A 17,490-nucleotide genomic window follows, 5' to 3' on the forward strand; every position below is an offset into this window, starting at 1 on the left:
TTTTAAATAATTATAAAACAATTTTTATTATCGTTTCATCATATTATTAATTTGACTGAAAGGAATAAATTATTCAAATAAAATCGTTTTTTCTCTAACCAAAAGAAAAAGTTTGTTTTATTATCCTAAAAGTAAAATGTTTTGAATATAGTTTAGAACAAGGTCGAATAAGCACCAGGATATCATATATTTTTAATTACTTTAAATAAATATTGATCTGTGCTAATGCTACATTTATACTAAACTTTATAACATTTTTAAATATTTTAGTGCAGTTTAATTAAACCACAGACTTCATTAACGATAAAGATGATCTGCATGTATATTACTAGCTATCTCAGATTCCCATTTGTCTCCATTATTCAATAATTTTTCTTTATTATACAGCATTTCTTCATGAGTTTCAGAAGAAAACTCAAAGTTTGGCCCCTAAAATTATAAATACATAAAAATATTTATTATTTGCATTAAATTCTATAATTGACTGATGTACCTCAACAATTGCATCTACTGGACAAGCTTCTTGACAAAAACCACAATAAATACACTTGGACATATCGATATCATATCTTGTAGTACGACGAGATCCATCTTCCCTTTGTTGGGCCTCAATGGTAATAGCTTGAGCAGGGCATATAGCTTCACAAAGTTTACATGCAATACATCTTTCTTCCCCTGATGGGTACCTGTTATTAAAATAATGTTACAAATAATTGCAGGTATAGTTATAAATGATAATATACTTTTAGGAATAATAAAATACTAAATCATTATAACTTTTCTAATTATTACTTTAATTACTTATTATGTTATAAGAATACCTTCTCAGTGCATGTTCCCCTCTAAACCTTGGGCTCAAAGGACCTTTTTCAAAAGGATAATTTATTGTTGCTGGTTCTCGAAAGAAATGAGATAATCCAACTCCAAGTCCACGAAAAAGTTCAAGCATAAATAGATTGGAACCATGTTCTTCAAGGGTCATTTCTTTTTCTGTTTTACTAATATAATAATACTTGTTACGTACCGAATACATATTCCAAATATTTGGTACAGACATGAGCCTAGGCCCTGCAGAATGATAATAAATGTTCATATACAGGTTAACATTTCTTTTATTTAAAGCATTGTCAACAACAGAAAAATTAATCAACATAATTTAAAAGACTGGTCATTTTTCTTTTTTTTTTATTTATATAAATAGCCGATAAAGATTATTCTCTCTTATACCGATAATAAAACTTGTGTTTTTTAGAAAATCATTATTATGTCAAATTACGTAAATGGCCAGAAAGAAAAAAAATATTAAATAATTTCTTTATTAATTAGCAAATAATTTAATAAAACGATTAATATACCATTACGAATCAGTTGTAGCGAACCCATAATTGCAGTCGCAATTTGCACAAAGTTGACTAACTTTTTGATATTCTCATATACATAAGTACGTATATTTTCGTGAAACAAAAAGCACGAAACAAGAAACAAGAACTCGAGAAGAGATAGTTGCAGATAAAATTTAGTTGCCTATAGAGGCGCTAATGTCGCGCTATTGTCTATGCGCTTAATAGATAAGTTCTTCATTAATTTGAAGTATAAATTTGATTACTTACAAATAAATAATTAAAAAAAAAAAAAAATTAAATAAATACTAATAAATACCAAAACAACGAAAATCAGAAATATAAATGAACTCTTACAAAAGGAGTAATAAATAAGTATAGGTAAATTTCGAATAATCGAATAAAAGATTTTTGCAATTAACGACTATTCTATTAACATAAGAAGAAAAAATAATAAATACTTCTCGAAAATTAATGTTTTGAAAAGAACGAAAATGTGAGAGAATAAAGAAAAGCGAAGATATTCAATTAAACAAAAAAAAAAGAAAGAAAGAAAGAAAAGAAATAAAAAAGAAAAAGATAAAGATCGGTACTACATCGTTATCTATAATGTAATTATACATTTATTTCATTAATTATTTGACGATTTTGTAATTTGAAATTAAGCGCGCGCGTCGATCCGTCGATATCTTCTCGATCATGGAGTAACTATGATGGGCGAGGAGCGGATCGCGCTGCACCTTACACGAGGCCAGTTCTCAACCGCGAGCTGCGCTTTATGATCGATTTGTCAAGAGCCGAAGCCAGTCTGAGCTGCTAAAGCCGAATGCAGGATCGATCGGCTTTGCTCAAGGAAGCGTTAGGAGAATTGGAAAGAAAAGATTTAAAATTACTCGAGTATGTGGTATTTATTTGTCGGCTTAACTGCAGCAGGGGGTCAGCAGTTTCGACATGAGTACGGAATGCAAGATATTAGGAACCAAGAAGTTTGAACGGCCCTATGCTTTTACGTTTATTCTTCGTTATACGCTTCAACGAAGAAACCGATTGACGATTTGCTGCCGTGTTAGGCATCATTGAAAGAAGAAAACTTTTAAAGCAAGAACTTTCAAAGCAGTAAAAATGATGGCATCGCAAAACCAAAATATCATTAACGTGGCTTCGCCAAGCCCGCCGCCGGTAGACGGTCCGTCAGGAGCTGTTGTGTCAAGTACTACAGTCACCACCATGAAGACACAATCCGTTTCTTCCACTTTATCATCGCATACTAATCAACAACAACAGCTTCAACAGTCCAATAACATAGAACCACTTGACAAAAGTTCCTCTAACACTTTAAAGGTACTACGATAAATTTATAAAATTAACCTTAGAATCGCACCTTACTAAACAAAGGATGCATCTCTCTTTCACGTTTATGTATGTGTAATACGCGCTACGCGCTCTTTATATACTCTTTTTTTTTTCTTTCTTTTTCAATCGAATACTACTTTTTACCAAACAAAGAATGACTTTAATCATTTCATTTTAAATATTGAAAACTATAAATTAATATTTTTATAATATAGTATACATCATAGTTTTTTGTGTTACAGCGCAATCCAAAGATGGAGTTGAATAGAAGTGATTTATTAAAACTATTAGGATATCTAGAAGGAGAACTTCAGGCTAGAGACATTGTGATAGCAGCTTTAAAAGTAATTTTATTTAATTTCTATTTCATTGACGTATATATATCTAATTTATTCTTAATTTTATATTAAGGTGCAGTTTATGTAATTTCTTTTATTATGTGTGTTATATTTTGGATTATGGTATTTCCAAAAACTATTATCTATGCAGAGTTTATTTAATTTTTATCTAGGTAAAATAATACATCTTATGTCTCTAAAACTAAATTATTAATCACTAATAAATGATTTTTAATAATTTTCTCAAAAAATTAAGATAAATCATAAATAACAAGCATATAAAAATATAAATAGTTATTGGCATTTCCATAATCCTGCTTTTGAATATATTGTTTGTTTTTGTGTATATTATTATAAGTATACATGTGTGTGTGGTATAAAATGTATCTCTGTTTCTATTTACATATATATATATGTGTGTGTAAATCCTTTTATTGTATAGTCAGAGAAGATGAAACATCTTCTTAGTTCACGGTACCTTAGTAATACAGCAGATCCACGTGCAGCACTTGCTCGTGATGTTGCGATTGTGGGTGGTGTTATTGGACCTGAAGGAAATCAAATTGATCAACAAGTTGCCAGCTTGGAGGCTCTTGTAACGCAACAGAGGAGAACTCAATGCAGAATGAATAAAGTTCTTAAGGATGCTGAACTAAGGCATAGAGCTGTATGTATTCATTTTAAAATAAACTTTCGTCTTCTTCTTTATCGAGTTTACTACAAACGTAACAAAACTTAATATTTAGATTTATTATTTATTAGGTAATAAAAGAACTAGAAGAAGAAAAGCGTAAACATGAGCATGATACTGCTCAGGGTGATGATATTACTTATGGACTTGAAATAGAAAGAACCAGATTAAAAAAAGAATTAGAATTAGAAAAACAAGAAAAAAAAAGAATAGAGCTTGAATTAAAAAAGATTACTGATATGCTAGAAGAAGAGAAAAATCGTCAGAAACAAATAATACTTTTACTCTTGGCAGAACGTAAAAAAATAATAATGAAATATATTGAAGAGAGAAAAAGATCTGAAGATTTAGCACAGATATTAAGCGAAGAAAAAGTAAGAATAGATTCTATGGCTGAGGGTCTTGAAGAAGAAAGTAAGAAATCATTACAAATGGAAGCAGAATTAGAAAAACAATTGGCACAGTTCGATATGGAGAGACAACAATATAGACAAGCTCTTGTTAAAGAAGAAAAAAGAGCAAAAGATCTTGAATTAGAATTAGAGAAATTAAAAAACGAAGTAGAAGCATGGAAAGAATCGCAAGCACGAGGTCCACCAAGAGGCATTGGGGCAACTCCACCACCACCACCTGCAAAGCCAGCTAATTTAATTGCTATGCCAACACTGAGGCCGACTAATACATCACAAACAAGTACATATTATATTTTATATTCAAAATAAGGATATAGTGTAGCTTATAATTATATGTTTTATTCAGTTAAAACTTCAGTACTGGGAACTGGGACACCTATGGTCAGTAGTAAAGTTGTTCAACCTACTGCAACTGTATCTAGTGTACCTGTCAGTGGACCAAGTAAGAATAATTATAATAATTATAAGAATACATTGCATGTTTTATAGAGAAATAGATGTATCAATAGTTCTTGCAATAACAATAGATTTATATGTCTTTGTTTTGATTAATTTTCATAATACATTGATATTACATATTCCATATTATTTTTCTTTAACTATATATTTATCATCAACTCACATTTTATTGTATTTTACAGCAACAGGAATAGCCAGATCAGTGACACCTGGGCAAGCATTACGTGGAGTTACGTATGTGCCTAATATACCACCAACAAGTGGTGAACCTGCAGTCCCTTCGGAAACACAGGTAAATTATTCACATTTCCACCCTCATTCTACTCTAATCTAATAATTGTACAGAGCCTATTTACACAGAAAATGTACTGCACACAAAAAATATTTTTATATTAATAGCAGTAAAGTTTTAATGATTTATTATTCTTTTTTGGTGAAAAGAAAAGTAAAAGCAATCTGCATGATGCACAAACGTCTAATGTAAGTATATAGGCTCTCTATAGCAACTATTACTATTTAGAAACTTCAAATAATAGTTACAAGATGATGTACGAACATAAAGTTAGCATTTGTACAGATCATTTATATTAGGAAAGTTTCAGAAGTATAAGAAAGATAATTTAGTTTGAAATAAATATACATATAAGAAAAATAATTCAGTTGATTGCAAATAATATGAAATATTTTTGCATCTAATCCATATTTGATAGTTTTATAAATTGCTAATAAGCAATGAGGATAAAGTGATAATGTTTTATAAAACATATTTTTAAACAAATATCTATAAAAACATTATTTTCTCAATGTATATATACAATAACTTTATTATATTAAAGAATAATTCTGAAGCATTATCTTCAGTGATTATAGCAAAATTTTCTTATAACTACTAGTCAAAAGAAAGTTTTCACTTAGTAAAATGGTTTGCATTAAATATATAATGCGTATATTATTCATCTATAGATAATTTTAGCTTTATACCCTGCTCTAGTCTTATAGTTTAACATTGTAGATATCAAATACAATGTTTTAGTCTGTAATTATTAAATAGCCACAATAAATGTACATATATTACATTACATAGTAGATATAAAATCTGTGGCATCTAATTATTTTCATTGAAATTGTATTAATCTTAAAATATGAAATTCAAAGAAGAATTTATCATTGAATGAGTAAATCTATTTTTTCTATTAGCATAATTTTTCATTCTTTCGATTTATACATTATATTAAAAAAGATTAAATTTTTACTAAAATTGTACTTCAAAGTTTAAAATTAATTTAATCATGTGTTGATAGTTTTTTCATCAAGTGTCATTTTATATATATATATATATATATATATATATATATATATATATATATATATATACTTTCAAAACTTGACTATTGTAATTTTTTTCTTACGAATTATTCTTTAATCTAGATTATCCAAAAAAATAGATCAAATATTATTAAGTATTAGCTTTAGAAAAAAAATATAAAAAATGCCACAGATTCTATGCTGAAATTTTTATTTTTGATTAAGTATGATTTGGTTGTCCTATTTACATTATTATTGAATATTGATGAAACCTTTGAATATTTATATCACTGACACCTAGTATGCCATTTTTATAAGTTACCATATCATCGATACCTAGGACAATATTTTATTATAATATTCTTATTTTATGTACATAAAATTATTATTCAGTATGTACATTAATTAAGTCCTTCATTAAAAGTTGTATGCAATTAATTTCTGAGCTTTATTTACAATTTTTTCCTGCTTATCTTCCCTAATTGCTGTCCTATAATCGCTACTGCTAAATCTATATGGTTTGGTTTACAAGAAAAAAAAAAAAACAAAAAAAAAACAAAAAAAAAACGATCATTTCGGAAATCATTATCGCATGAAACATATTTGTACTCTTAAATCATGTTATGACCTTCTTTAGCTATGTATTAGCAGAAAAATTTTAGAATTGTATTGAATTTAAAAAATGACAAGATTGCTTAAATATTTAGATTGCATATAATTATTTATATAATGACAAATAATATAATTTGATTATGTTCAAGTTTGATAGTAATGATTCAGACTTCAGAACACACACCTTCATTAGTAATTATTATTAAAATTTTCATTCAAATAAAACATCCTATTGGTAGTCACAAAGTTTTTTCAAATTATTATGACTATTGACACATCATATAAACAAACATCGCATACCTCAATCCTCTTGCAGATTCTGTATTAACTGCACACTATCATTTGTTTATTTTTATATTAATACAAAAATTCTTGTATCACTGTTTCAGAATTTGCTTGTAATATATATATATATGTATATATATTACATGACCTTCAACACCTTTAATTGCTATTATTTCTGTTTTTTATTGATTTTCCTGCTTTGGATCGGTGCCTTGGCGTGATCTTTTTTCAATGTTACCTTAAATATTGGGAAATATGTAGGATTCATGTGGAGATATACTTATATCTGATTTCATGAATGTTAAATTGGCTGTGCTACATGTTCATTTCTCAGGCTATGGACAAACGACCAGTTGTAGCTGTTCCTCCTAATACTGGTGGCATGGCAAAATTAGTACCATCAACACAAACTCCAGGGAAGCATGGTTTTCACGTTGGTTCTACACAGGCCGTTCAAGCTCCTGGTACACTATCGTCAAAAAAGCCGCCTCTTTCTCGTGGCGTTCCTCCTCCAGTGCCACCTAATAAACCGGTGGTACCACCTAAAAAAGAGGCAGCTTATCTTAGGAGACCAGAATTATCTCAGTCAGCCCAGGATACAGTTAAATTCGGTAAACAGTCCTCATCTCATCCTGTAAGTGGAACTGCTCCCTTGCAGGTGCAGCAAGTGATAGCTGCTTCTACTCAAGCTCCTGATGAAGAGGTCAGTAATATAACATGTTTTAAACAATAGAAATAATAAGATATTTTCATATACTTCATATATCACAGCATATTTTAGCATATATGTGATAGTCAAATGCACATGTGTTATTTTCTTATGTCATTACACACACACACATATTCTATGTAAAATAAAAATTTTACAAATACAGTGGATTGTGAAATATGATTTCAGACAAAGCCACGTTGATTTATCAGCAAATAAATCCACAATCATGTATAGAAATTTTACAAAGTCAAAAATCATGTATCGTGAGCAATGCTTGGAAACTATATTGGGAGTATATACAATGGTTTCATTTTACCATTTATCAGATTGACGAAGAATTCGGATTCGTGAAGATTTATATACTAGCTAATTTCACTTTATGTAAATATATATACCATAGTAGTACTGCACTTACAATTGTATACTTGCGAGTATTTAAGTGGAAATTAAATATATAAAAAAATACATTAGGTCAACTTCGTAGATACTTAGATTAGGAATATATATATTATGTTAGATAAATTAATGCAGAGTAAAGATCACGTAACTTTCTTAAAATTTTATGTATAAAGTCTGATTAGAGATTGGAAAAATGATTTCTTTAGTAAAAAGTCATATTATTAAAAAATCTGTATACGGAACATCGTGAAAGTTACATGATTAGCATTCTGTTTTATTATGCATCAAATAAGAACGGATATAAGTACGAACGTATAGTACAATCATCATAAATAATTCAAACATTTTAGAAGAGATAATATTATGCAACATTTTATTTTTCAATCAGGCCATTTCTATGCTCATCAATTTTGCTAAACTTAATCATATAAGTATTCTTTCTTAAGAATACGTATCTTGAAATGGGCAATAAAATAAAACGTTTATTATACTAATCATCATTTTTAAAATGTAGCATAGTACTGTCTTATCTAAAATATTGTGTTTTTAAAAATCGTTGGACATTAATGCAATAGAAAATTAAAGTACATAAAACATTAATAAATGAAAAAATTTTTAGTTAAGTAAATGCAAATACGTATGTGCTATGATCACTGCCTTGTCTCGTTTTATTGCATACATTGGTAATATATGTTGATAACAGCATAAAATAAGATGGTATGAACCTACAAGAATGAATAGCATTGCAAATTTGATGAATATACAATACTATCATTGTTTGTTTCTCGATACATTAAAATTTTAATGCATATATATGTTTAAGCAAAGTGGAACAAAATGAAATGACACAATAATAAGCCTGTTAAGAGTACAATTAAAAGCTTCACCGACAATACATATATGTGAAAAAAGCAAAATGATTTGCACTTTATGAAGATATTTGTATTAGTAAATTTCACTTATCTGAGAGTTTTTTGTTATTTACTAATGAAATAACTCGAAGTGACTAAAATTAGAAGGATTACTTAAGTACTCTTGACTTGTGTATATCTGTAAAAAGAAAAAAAAAAAAATGCTAATTCAAAATTATTTCATCCTTCTGACAAGAAATTTACAGAAAAGATCTACAGAATTGATACCGAGGTACTTTAATATGTACCCATATTATGATTTTTATGTGAGACTTATCAAAAAAGAACATATATAAATGTGGTTTATTTTCATGATTTATTATATTTCTTTCTGTTATTACCCCTGTAAATTTTCGTATCAGATTCGACTTTACACAGCGTGGGAAATAAGTGAATATAATCTCATAATGATTATACAAGTTTATGATTAATAAAGTTTAACTTACATATCTTTCTATGGTAATGATATTTTTTTATAGTGCAATGGTTGAGTTTCAGTATCATTCTTTCAGAAATTTTTACAATTGTCATCAATGCATTTGTTGTCTTCCATATTGATCTAACTTTTTTTAACTCAATCATTGTAATTGACTATAACAATGCAAGGAATTAAATAAACATCAATGTTTGCAAATTAACATTTTCGAAGATCTTGTATGTATGATACTTATTCGATTGATGAACATGAGTTTTCGTAATAATTATCGTTATTTGTTCTTTAACCTATGAATTGATATTTTTCAACTTTTTTTAATATCTTTTATTTTTGTGATACAATTTAAATGTAATTTTAATATAACTTAGATATAATTTAAATATAAATTTTTTAATTGTGTATTTGCTTACACAATTAATTTTTTTATAATATTATTATTTAAAGCTTTTCAAATCCTCATGCCTGCAAACATGTACTTCTAATGACATCTATTTTAAGATAAAAATTTATTTATCTAACCGAAAGGTAGAAAAGAACTTTTATTTTATCTAATTTTATATTCTATATTTTATTTTATCAAAAGGTTTTATATTTTCTCGTATGAGGATCTAACTTGTAAGTTTTCTGTTAACTATAATATTGTTTTTAATTTCTAGATTTTTGTTTATATTATGCTAACATAAAAACATTTGAAAGTCGATTACAACTTTCAATAAAGACATACTCATATCCTATCTAATAATATATTGATCAAAATAATAATAATAATGATAATGTAAAAGAATGATGATAGTATGATACGGATAAAGATAATGAAGATAATAATAATAATAATAACAGTAAAATATAATAATAACAATCACGACGATAATACGGAGGAAGTGAAGTGGAAAAACTATAATTTTATATTTGGTTGATAAAATTATTGTGCTGTTACCGATAATTTTCATTAGATCGATAAAATAGCGGATGACTATTATCGACATTTATATCTGATTGGTAAAACAATAATCTACTATTACCGGCGTTACTCGGTTCATAAAAAAGAAATCTATTATTACCATAAGCTTTGTGTAAAATTTTAATCTCTCGATGATGAACCGTATTTCTAACAATATATTCGATCTGAGCTGATATCTGAATTCTCGCTAATCAACCATCCTACGGAAGATGAATTCATACCACGATGGTAGAAATATACAGATTATAATAATACTAATGCAAATAAGTTTTCCATAAATCAATTAAAAGATATCTGGCAGTTTCTATTTGTTTTTTTACATATTATCAAAAAATTGTCACTTCCTAAATTCATATTTTATTTTCATAAATTAAATATAACAAAATATTCGGAACAAACAAATAACAATATAATGTAAAAGCAATATAATAATTTATTGTGTATATTAATTACAATTGTTTTAAGTTTTGGTATAAAAATTAATTATACATTTTACAAACGCAATATATATTTCATAATACAAATAAATTATATCGTGACTACTAGTAGCGTGATTACTAGTAGTGAACAATCTGAAATTATTGAGTTATATCCGCACCATAACCTTTTATTTTATTTATATTAGAACCTGGAAAGTCCGATATATAATCTAAATCGAAAAATAATTTCAATATTCTTTTAGACATTTTTGGGTTTTCTATACAAAAATTTCTATTTTTTGTTACTGTCATATTTTCTTCAGGATTTATTTTCGAATGTTCCACATCCTGTAATTGCATTTCTATATCGTTAACATTTTTTTCGACTGTACTATCGTTTTTATTTGTATCATCAAAAGCGTTTTGGTTGATTTTATCATATTTAATTTTTGCTTTTACTTTAACTCTTTCGTCGTTATCTTGTATCTTTGTACAAGGTACTTCTTTATTTTTGCTATCTTCCAATTCACATTCTAGATCTTCATTTATACGTTTTTTATTACGTGTCCGTTTGTGTTTTGATTTTTCTGTAGACTTATCATCAACTATAGTTTCTTCAATAACTACATGTTCTTCATTTTTGTCTAATAGTACATTTGTTGCATCTTCTTCGTGTTCATGTTTCTTTGTAAATTTCTTTTTACATCTTGTTTTTTCTGTAATTTCCTCACAAGTAACATCATCACCCATTGCTATGCGTTTACTTTTCTTTTTTTTTTCTTTTTTTTGCGAACAATTTACGTTTTCTGGTATGTAAGTAATTGTGTCATCAATGTCATCAGCCACTATTATAGTTTCTTGTGTTTTATTTTTACTCTTTTTCTTCTTTTTTTTTATATCTATATTATTTTCTTCATACGTAGATTCTTCATTAGTTAGATTTGCATCTAAATTTTTATCCGAGTTTTCAACTTCTCTACTATTATTTGTACCTGCTTCTTCTGACGTTTCTTCTATTGTTTCAAGATTAGATATTCTTCGTTGTTTCTGCTTTTTATTCTTTTTACTTTTACACTCATTAACTTTATTATCTTTTAACTCTTGGGACATTGAATTAATGTCCAATGCTTCATTAATGAAACCAATTTTATTCGAAAGATTAACATCAACAAATTGTTTTTGTTTCTTTTTACGTTTCTTAGAATCAACTTCAAATTTATCCAATGTACCAGTATGTTTCTTTTTCTTACTAGAATCTGTACTATATTCCACATGATTATTAAATGTTACTCGCTTTTTCTCGTGTATCTCATCAGTTAGATCTAATGCATCATTTGTAAGACCAAGTTTTACTCTTGACACTTCAAATTTATTAGTTACATGACTTTCATTAACATCAGTATCTAAATCAAGAGCCATATTTATAAAACCTTCCTTACAATGTTTATCATTAGTATCAATTTTTATCTTTTTTGCAAAGTTTCGTTCATAACCTAAATTTTGTATATCATTTTCAATTGAAGATTCTCCTTTTCTCTTGTTCATGCATTTTGTAGTTTCTTCGAGTACATCATCACTATTATGTAAATCTAAAGCAGGATTATCAAAAGTATAATTGCATTCAAGCTTTGACTTATTAGTTTGTTTATGATTAGGACTTTTGGATACAAATCCAAAACCTCTGTATTGTTCAGTTTCATTGTCAGATACATCCATACAACTTGTATTATTTTCCTTGTCTTTAAGAAAATGTGAGGTTTTTTTTTTAAAATAATCAGTAATACTACCCCTATTTATAGTAACTGTACCTCCTGTAATATTTTCAACATGTGCAGCATTGGTAATGTTCGTATCATTTTCCTGCAGTCCTTCAACTTTACTTTCCTTATTTAAAATATGTCTACTTCCAAGTATATCAGCTAAATCTTTTGCACTGTATTTCTTTACATCTTTTCCACGTGTAAATTTTTGATAGCTGTAAAGTGAAATATTCTCTGATTAAAACTGAAACATATCAAACATCTGTATCTTATAATAACAGTAATATAATATCCATACTGTACACGTGCACGACTTTGTTTAGATTTCAATTCTAATGATTGAGTACTGGTTACAGAATTTTCTGTATTTGTTTTTTTTATTAAGTCAGAGTCTTGATTTTCTTGTAAAAGATTCAAAAAACTATCAAATGCCTTTTGATGTTCCGTCCATGCCTCGTCTTGCTCATTTTTAAAACCAATACCTTCAAAAGATAAAAACTTAAATAGATTTATGTAATATATACATTTGTGTAATACAATATGCTTCTATGATATTACACACCAACTGTGTCATTTTTTACTTTAACTTTCACATGCTGTGTTGTACCCTGCTCGTTAATACCAAGACCTTTACCAGTTGTCCAACCCATTTTTTCTAACATTCTTTGCCCAAATTTATTTGTATCTAAAATATGATATATTCAGATTAAAACATATTAAGTTATATCTGACATCTAACATCCTTAATAAGATTAATAAATAAAAATTATGATTAAGTTACAAATAAATTACAAAAAAAAAATAACTCGCATTGTTAATTTATTCTTATAGTATCTTATTATTTTTTTTATACCATTAGACCAATCCTTTCCACGTGGATTCAGCATCCATTTTTGCTTTCGTCGAGGTTCCGCAAGCATAGCCATATTTTATTTGATAATAGATTCTTTTAAAAGAAACTATAAACAATTATTTTAAATCTGTTGAGTTTTAATTTGGTTAGTTAAGTCGATAAAACTGTTGTATTTAACACGTGTGTAAAAAGATCAGTATATGACAACGCCATGAGTTAGTATCGATAGAATAGGTAATTGTTACGTGTAGGTCGATACAGCTAATATCTATTAAACATAGATCGATAAATTATCTAATGATATAAGAAACTAAATATTTCTAAGTGGATACAAAAGTAATCTGTTGTACCAACTGATTTAAAAGAAGTAGTTGTTCTCTTGTCCGTGTTTGATTTTTATAGTTAAGTGTTGTTTACAATTTTCAAGTATGATGGATGTTTGAACGTTTTGTATCTTGTATCTGTATATATACTATAATTATTTTATAATCATATCTATTTAAATATGCCATCTCGAGGTGAAGACATACTCAAAGGTTTTCAAGTGTATCCTTTTTATTAAAGATCAAATTTACGATATGATCTTATACATTCGGCATACTTTACGAAGATACATACATAGGTTAAGATCAACTGTCAAAACGGAGTTTTCGTAACATAATATTTCTCTTTTTATGGTGTTATTTTTCTTAATTACTGAATTAATTATAGTAATTGGATGAATTTAAGAGATGCTGATAGTGGGAAAATTTTGTGGCAAGGCAATGAAGATTTGTGAGCATCTGAGTTCTTATAACCTATAAATAAGTGTACAATTGAGTGCTCTTGTATCAAAAAAGAGAATCGTTAAATTTATTGTATCATTTAATTGTAGATCTATTCCTGACGTTGAACATGAAGCACGAGTACCAAAAAAGATTCTGAAATGTCGTGCAGTATCTAGAGAAATTAATTTCAGTTCTGCAGAACCAATGGAAAGGTTTAGATTGGAACAAAAAGTACTATTCAAAGGTCGTTGCTTGGAGGAATGGTTTTTCGAATTCGGATTTGTTATTCCAAATAGTACAAATACGTGGCAGAGCTTGATTCAAGCAGCTCCGGAAAGTCAAATGATGCCAGCTAATGTATTGAAGTAAGTTAGTTCTATATTTAAAAAAAAAAAAAATGATACATATTTAATTAGTACTGATTTTTTTTTACAAACAGTGGCAATGTGGTGATAGAAACAAAGTTTTTTGATGACGACTTATTAGTGTCAACTAGTCGCGTACGGCTGTTTTACGTATAAAATGCTTGATATTTGGTCCATATTGGGATCTGGGACCAATCATTATATTAAAAATTTTTATCACATTTGTGTAATGTGACACAGGGTTCTTATTATCTACAATAATATCTTTAGAATTTATTATGCACTCTCATAGTGATAGATATGTATTATGCAAAATTTATTCACTATTTTAAAATTCTGCAATGCTATGTGCACAATTTTATATTTTATATGTATCAAGACGTATTTTCTTCAAAATGTTTTGCTACATAAATATAATTGTAATAGTTTATGATATTCTATTATAATTCTAGTATATACTTAAGGCACCCACACACAGAAATTTTGCTCTTCAGGTATAATTATACTACAAATTTTGTATATATTGGAATACACTACAGCAAAAAAATAAATGTCGTAAGTAACAAAAATGAAAACTTTTTCGTATATACATTAACCATTTTAAGATCAAGACCATTAAATTAAAAAAAAAAAAAAAAAAAAAAAAAAAAAGATGTGAAGGGGATTGCGAAAGTATCGTACGTACTATACGTATTTTCGCAAATATTTCTGTAATATGAAGAAGCGTCATTACTTCAACTGCGATGAATTATAGTCTTATAAGTAAAGCCCAACGAGCGATATAGAAATCAGATATACTTTTTTGTACTGTACACCCGTACTATTGATTCGTGGTGTACAAGCAATACATTTTTGGGGCTTCACTACCCCTCTTGAGGGAGTTCACGTTGAATATACTCCGCGTCCCCTACTCTCTCTCTCTCTCTCTCTCTTTCTCTTTCTACCACGTACAGGTGTAAGAAAAAAAGGAGGAAAAGAGAGGAAAGAAACGGCAGAGTTGCAGAGCTGCTTGCCTATCCAAACGAAGTTCTCAACCACGTAGTGATTCGATTACCATTTGCGTATCTTGTGCCAGGCTGTTACTCTGTTGGCCTTTAAAAAAAATAAAGAATCAAGTGAAAGAAAAGTATAAATTTAAAGAAGGGCAAACAAAGCGAATATTCTTTTTACAAAAAATGGATTTGAAAGAAGAAGACGAAAGCGGTAATGAGGGCAGTAGACAATTATTTTTGGTTGGTGCACCGCGTGACCCTTTGGTATCTACCGGTGCGATCGTCGCCTCCGGAGGAGCTAACGACGAGATCAATTCTGGAGGAGATCTACAGTCAACTGCTCTGGCCGGTCTGATGAGCACACAATCTTCCTCGGTTTGCTTTCCTACAAAATTCAGTAAGTGCACCCTGCTACCCCGGATCTGATTTAATTAACTGCTTCTCTCTCTCTACATGTCGGCCTGCAAGTTGGGGTAGAGAGAGACTCAATTAAATTATTGCTAAATGCATTAAGCGGATAGGCAGCCCTTTTTTTAAATAGAATTAGTGATAATCAGTTTAACTGTTATGAACCGTTTTACTCAATGATGAATGCAACGAGATTAAACATGATGTACCGACGACTGCGACGGGAGCGTGGTTCATCTCTTTCCGAGTGTTTCCTAAATGTTAACGACATTATATACGAGCTTGCGTGACTATGAATAATTTCATATATTCAAAAATATAGGATACGTTTATACATTATCAAAAGTGTATTCAATTTGAAATCTTGAGTGTACAAAACTTTACCGTAAAAGACTGTGTCTCGATATCCTCGAAGTTATCGAATCGTAAATTTACATCAAATCGAAGGAATATGATATTCACTCTTTGAAATATGTTTCTGATTTTTGTCGTGTATCTTGAATGTTTAACACAAAAGTTAGTGAATTAGATTTGTTACATTTGTGTATACAGCATACGATTTTTCGCCAAGTCCTGGGAACGAAGACAGACAATCGTCCGGAGGAACTGGCAAAAGAAAGCAGCGAAGATACCGTACCACTTTTACAAATTTTCAATTAGAAGAATTGGAAAGGGCGTTTCAGAAAACGCATTATCCTGATGTTTTCTTCAGAGAGGAACTTGCCCTGAGGATAAAATTAACCGAGGCTAGAGTTCAGGTAGTACGTCTTTTAAATATCTTGTTATATCGTATTGCACTAAACACTTATCTGGAAAAACGTAAAATTAATCAATTACCTCAATATTGTCTTATGCATATTTTATATACATATATAAGACAATATCAATATTTTTATATAAGTATTTGAAAATACTTTTTTTTTTTTTTAGGTATGGTTTCAAAATAGACGAGCCAAATGGCGAAAACAGGAGAAGCAGTGTAAAGTTGCAACTCACCTAACATCTTATCTTCCCACATCGGATTGTCAAGAAGTGCAACAGCAACAGCAATCTGATCATTTATTACTTGAACCACCATTAGGTAGCCCACCACCTATTTACCTTGGAATGGAATGGGCTGGTTTTTCACCATATAGCAACACAGCCACGGCTTCTCCTCTTGTAGTAAATGGTATGAATAAGCCACCGGAACAAGAAACAGATGACAATCCATTACTAGATCCTGAGCTTTTACAATTAAAAACATCGCGTTCTTAATGATACAAAATCCCCTCAAAAAATAAAATCTTGTAGTTTCCTAATTTCGAAACATCAATCTACATAACGTTCTTTGATTAAAAGAATTAAAATTATCTTATATGAATAAGTGCGGCAATACAATTAGTCAAGAAAAAATGTATTGTATTTTGTGCAATATATTGATAAGATGAAATTAAGTGGACCAAAAAAGGTACCTTGAATGTATCTCAAAAGTAACTAGAGACTGACGAGATATCCAGATAATAGATAAAGAAGCAATGTATTTTGAGTATTGTTATATAGATTTTGTAAGAAAAGGCTTATACTTAAAACTTTTTCTCGCTTAATAAGCCTGGATATGATCAAAATGCAATAAAGGATGTATGTTAATAGCCATTATAAATTTGGAAAGAACAATAAGATTAAGTTAACGACAATTAATAAAGTTACCGATATGACGCTACATTTGCTA

General features: G+C 28.8%; 5 protein-coding genes across 6 annotated transcripts; 3 read left to right on the forward strand and 2 right to left on the reverse strand.

Annotated features, from left to right (window-relative positions):
• Nucleotides 1-168: 168 nt before the first annotated feature.
• LOC127071277 (NADH-ubiquinone oxidoreductase subunit 8) lies at nucleotides 169-1,517 on the reverse strand. Its single transcript, XM_051010375.1, has 4 exons — nucleotides 1,356-1,517; nucleotides 822-1,068; nucleotides 494-686; nucleotides 169-429 (listed from the first exon to the last, which is right to left on the reverse strand). Exons 1-4 carry the CDS (start codon nucleotides 1,381-1,383, stop codon nucleotides 298-300), a joined length of 600 nt encoding a protein of 199 aa, XP_050866332.1. The 5' UTR covers nucleotides 1,384-1,517; the 3' UTR covers nucleotides 169-297.
• A 542-nt stretch (nucleotides 1,518-2,059) lies between these two features.
• LOC127070362 (CTTNBP2 N-terminal-like protein) lies at nucleotides 2,060-9,273 on the forward strand. Of its 2 annotated transcripts, XM_051008209.1 has the most exons (9): nucleotides 2,060-2,681; nucleotides 2,936-3,037; nucleotides 3,474-3,698; nucleotides 3,794-4,415; nucleotides 4,482-4,577; nucleotides 4,777-4,886; nucleotides 5,036-5,074; nucleotides 7,131-7,499; nucleotides 7,695-9,273. In XM_051008209.1, the coding sequence occupies exons 1-9, from the start codon at nucleotides 2,463-2,465 to the stop codon at nucleotides 7,707-7,709; spliced, it is 1,797 nt and encodes a 598-aa protein (XP_050864166.1). In that variant the 5' UTR covers nucleotides 2,060-2,462; the 3' UTR covers nucleotides 7,710-9,273. The 2 variants fall into 2 exon arrangements, with proteins under 2 accessions (XP_050864166.1, XP_050864174.1); XM_051008217.1 differs by lacking the exon at nucleotides 5,036-5,074 and having other exon boundaries at nucleotides 2,061-2,681.
• Nucleotides 9,274-10,639: 1,366 nt separating this feature from the next.
• Nucleotides 10,640-13,469, reverse strand: LOC127070354 (myb-like protein X). Its single transcript, XM_051008205.1, has 4 exons — nucleotides 13,248-13,469; nucleotides 12,957-13,079; nucleotides 12,693-12,876; nucleotides 10,640-12,609 (listed from the first exon to the last, which is right to left on the reverse strand). The coding sequence occupies exons 1-4, from the start codon at nucleotides 13,318-13,320 to the stop codon at nucleotides 10,794-10,796; spliced, it is 2,196 nt and encodes a 731-aa protein (XP_050864162.1). The 5' UTR covers nucleotides 13,321-13,469; the 3' UTR covers nucleotides 10,640-10,793.
• Nucleotides 13,470-13,625: 156 nt separating this feature from the next.
• LOC127070378 (retinal rod rhodopsin-sensitive cGMP 3',5'-cyclic phosphodiesterase subunit delta) lies at nucleotides 13,626-15,030 on the forward strand. The gene is made up of 4 exons (XM_051008244.1): nucleotides 13,626-13,793; nucleotides 13,959-14,021; nucleotides 14,122-14,379; nucleotides 14,454-15,030. Exons 1-4 carry the CDS (start codon nucleotides 13,753-13,755, stop codon nucleotides 14,533-14,535), a joined length of 444 nt encoding a protein of 147 aa, XP_050864201.1. The 5' UTR covers nucleotides 13,626-13,752; the 3' UTR covers nucleotides 14,536-15,030.
• Nucleotides 15,031-15,551: 521 nt separating this feature from the next.
• On the forward strand, nucleotides 15,552-17,481 carry LOC127070372 (homeobox protein ARX-like). The gene is made up of 3 exons (XM_051008231.1): nucleotides 15,552-15,768; nucleotides 16,332-16,537; nucleotides 16,710-17,481. The coding sequence occupies exons 1-3, from the start codon at nucleotides 15,555-15,557 to the stop codon at nucleotides 17,034-17,036; spliced, it is 747 nt and encodes a 248-aa protein (XP_050864188.1). The 5' UTR covers nucleotides 15,552-15,554; the 3' UTR covers nucleotides 17,037-17,481.
• Nucleotides 17,482-17,490: the final 9 nt, after the last annotated feature.

The sequence above is a fragment of the Vespula vulgaris genome, chromosome 1 (genome assembly GCF_905475345.1).
Source record: "Vespula vulgaris chromosome 1, iyVesVulg1.1, whole genome shotgun sequence".
Taxonomy (NCBI): domain Eukaryota; kingdom Metazoa; phylum Arthropoda; class Insecta; order Hymenoptera; family Vespidae; genus Vespula; species Vespula vulgaris.

Bases quoted from the DNA above. Each gene is read 5' to 3' on its own strand.
- LOC127070378 (XM_051008244.1), top strand. From the start codon at position 13,753: ATGCCATCTCGAGGTGAAGACATACTCAAAGGTTTTCAAGT. The intron at 13,794-13,958 runs GTATCCTTTTTA...AATTAATTATAG, and splicing joins ATACTCAAAGGTTTTCAAGT to TAATTGGATGAATTTAAGAG. The intron at 14,380-14,453 runs GTAAGTTAGTTC...TTTTACAAACAG, and splicing joins ATGCCAGCTAATGTATTGAA to TGGCAATGTGGTGATAGAAA.
- LOC127070372 (XM_051008231.1), top strand. From the start codon at position 15,555: ATGGATTTGAAAGAAGAAGACGAAAGCGGTAATGAGGGCAGTAGACAA. The intron at 15,769-16,331 runs GTAAGTGCACCC...TTGTGTATACAG, and splicing joins TTGCTTTCCTACAAAATTCA to CATACGATTTTTCGCCAAGT. The intron at 16,538-16,709 runs GTAGTACGTCTT...TTTTTTTTTTAG, and splicing joins TAACCGAGGCTAGAGTTCAG to GTATGGTTTCAAAATAGACG.
- LOC127070362 (XM_051008209.1), top strand. From the start codon at position 2,463: ATGATGGCATCGCAAAACCAAAATATCATTAACGTGGCTTCGCCAAGC. The intron at 3,038-3,473 runs GTAATTTTATTT...TTTATTGTATAG, and splicing joins TTGTGATAGCAGCTTTAAAA to TCAGAGAAGATGAAACATCT. The intron at 4,416-4,481 runs GTACATATTATA...TGTTTTATTCAG, and splicing joins GACTAATACATCACAAACAA to TTAAAACTTCAGTACTGGGA.
- LOC127071277 (XM_051010375.1), bottom strand. From the start codon at position 1,383: ATGGGTTCGCTACAACTGATTCGTAATG. The intron at 1,069-1,355 runs GTATATTAATCG...ATCATTCTGCAG, and splicing joins GCTACAACTGATTCGTAATG to GGCCTAGGCTCATGTCTGTA. The intron at 687-821 runs GTATTCTTATAA...TTTTAATAACAG, and splicing joins GGGGAACATGCACTGAGAAG to GTACCCATCAGGGGAAGAAA.
- LOC127070354 (XM_051008205.1), bottom strand. From the start codon at position 13,320: ATGGCTATGCTTGCGGAACCTCGACGAAAGCAAAAATGGATGCTGAAT. The intron at 12,877-12,956 runs GTGTGTAATATC...TATCTTTTGAAG, and splicing joins AGTAAAAAATGACACAGTTG to GTATTGGTTTTAAAAATGAG. The intron at 12,610-12,692 runs GTATGGATATTA...TTCACTTTACAG, and splicing joins CAAAGTCGTGCACGTGTACA to CTATCAAAAATTTACACGTG.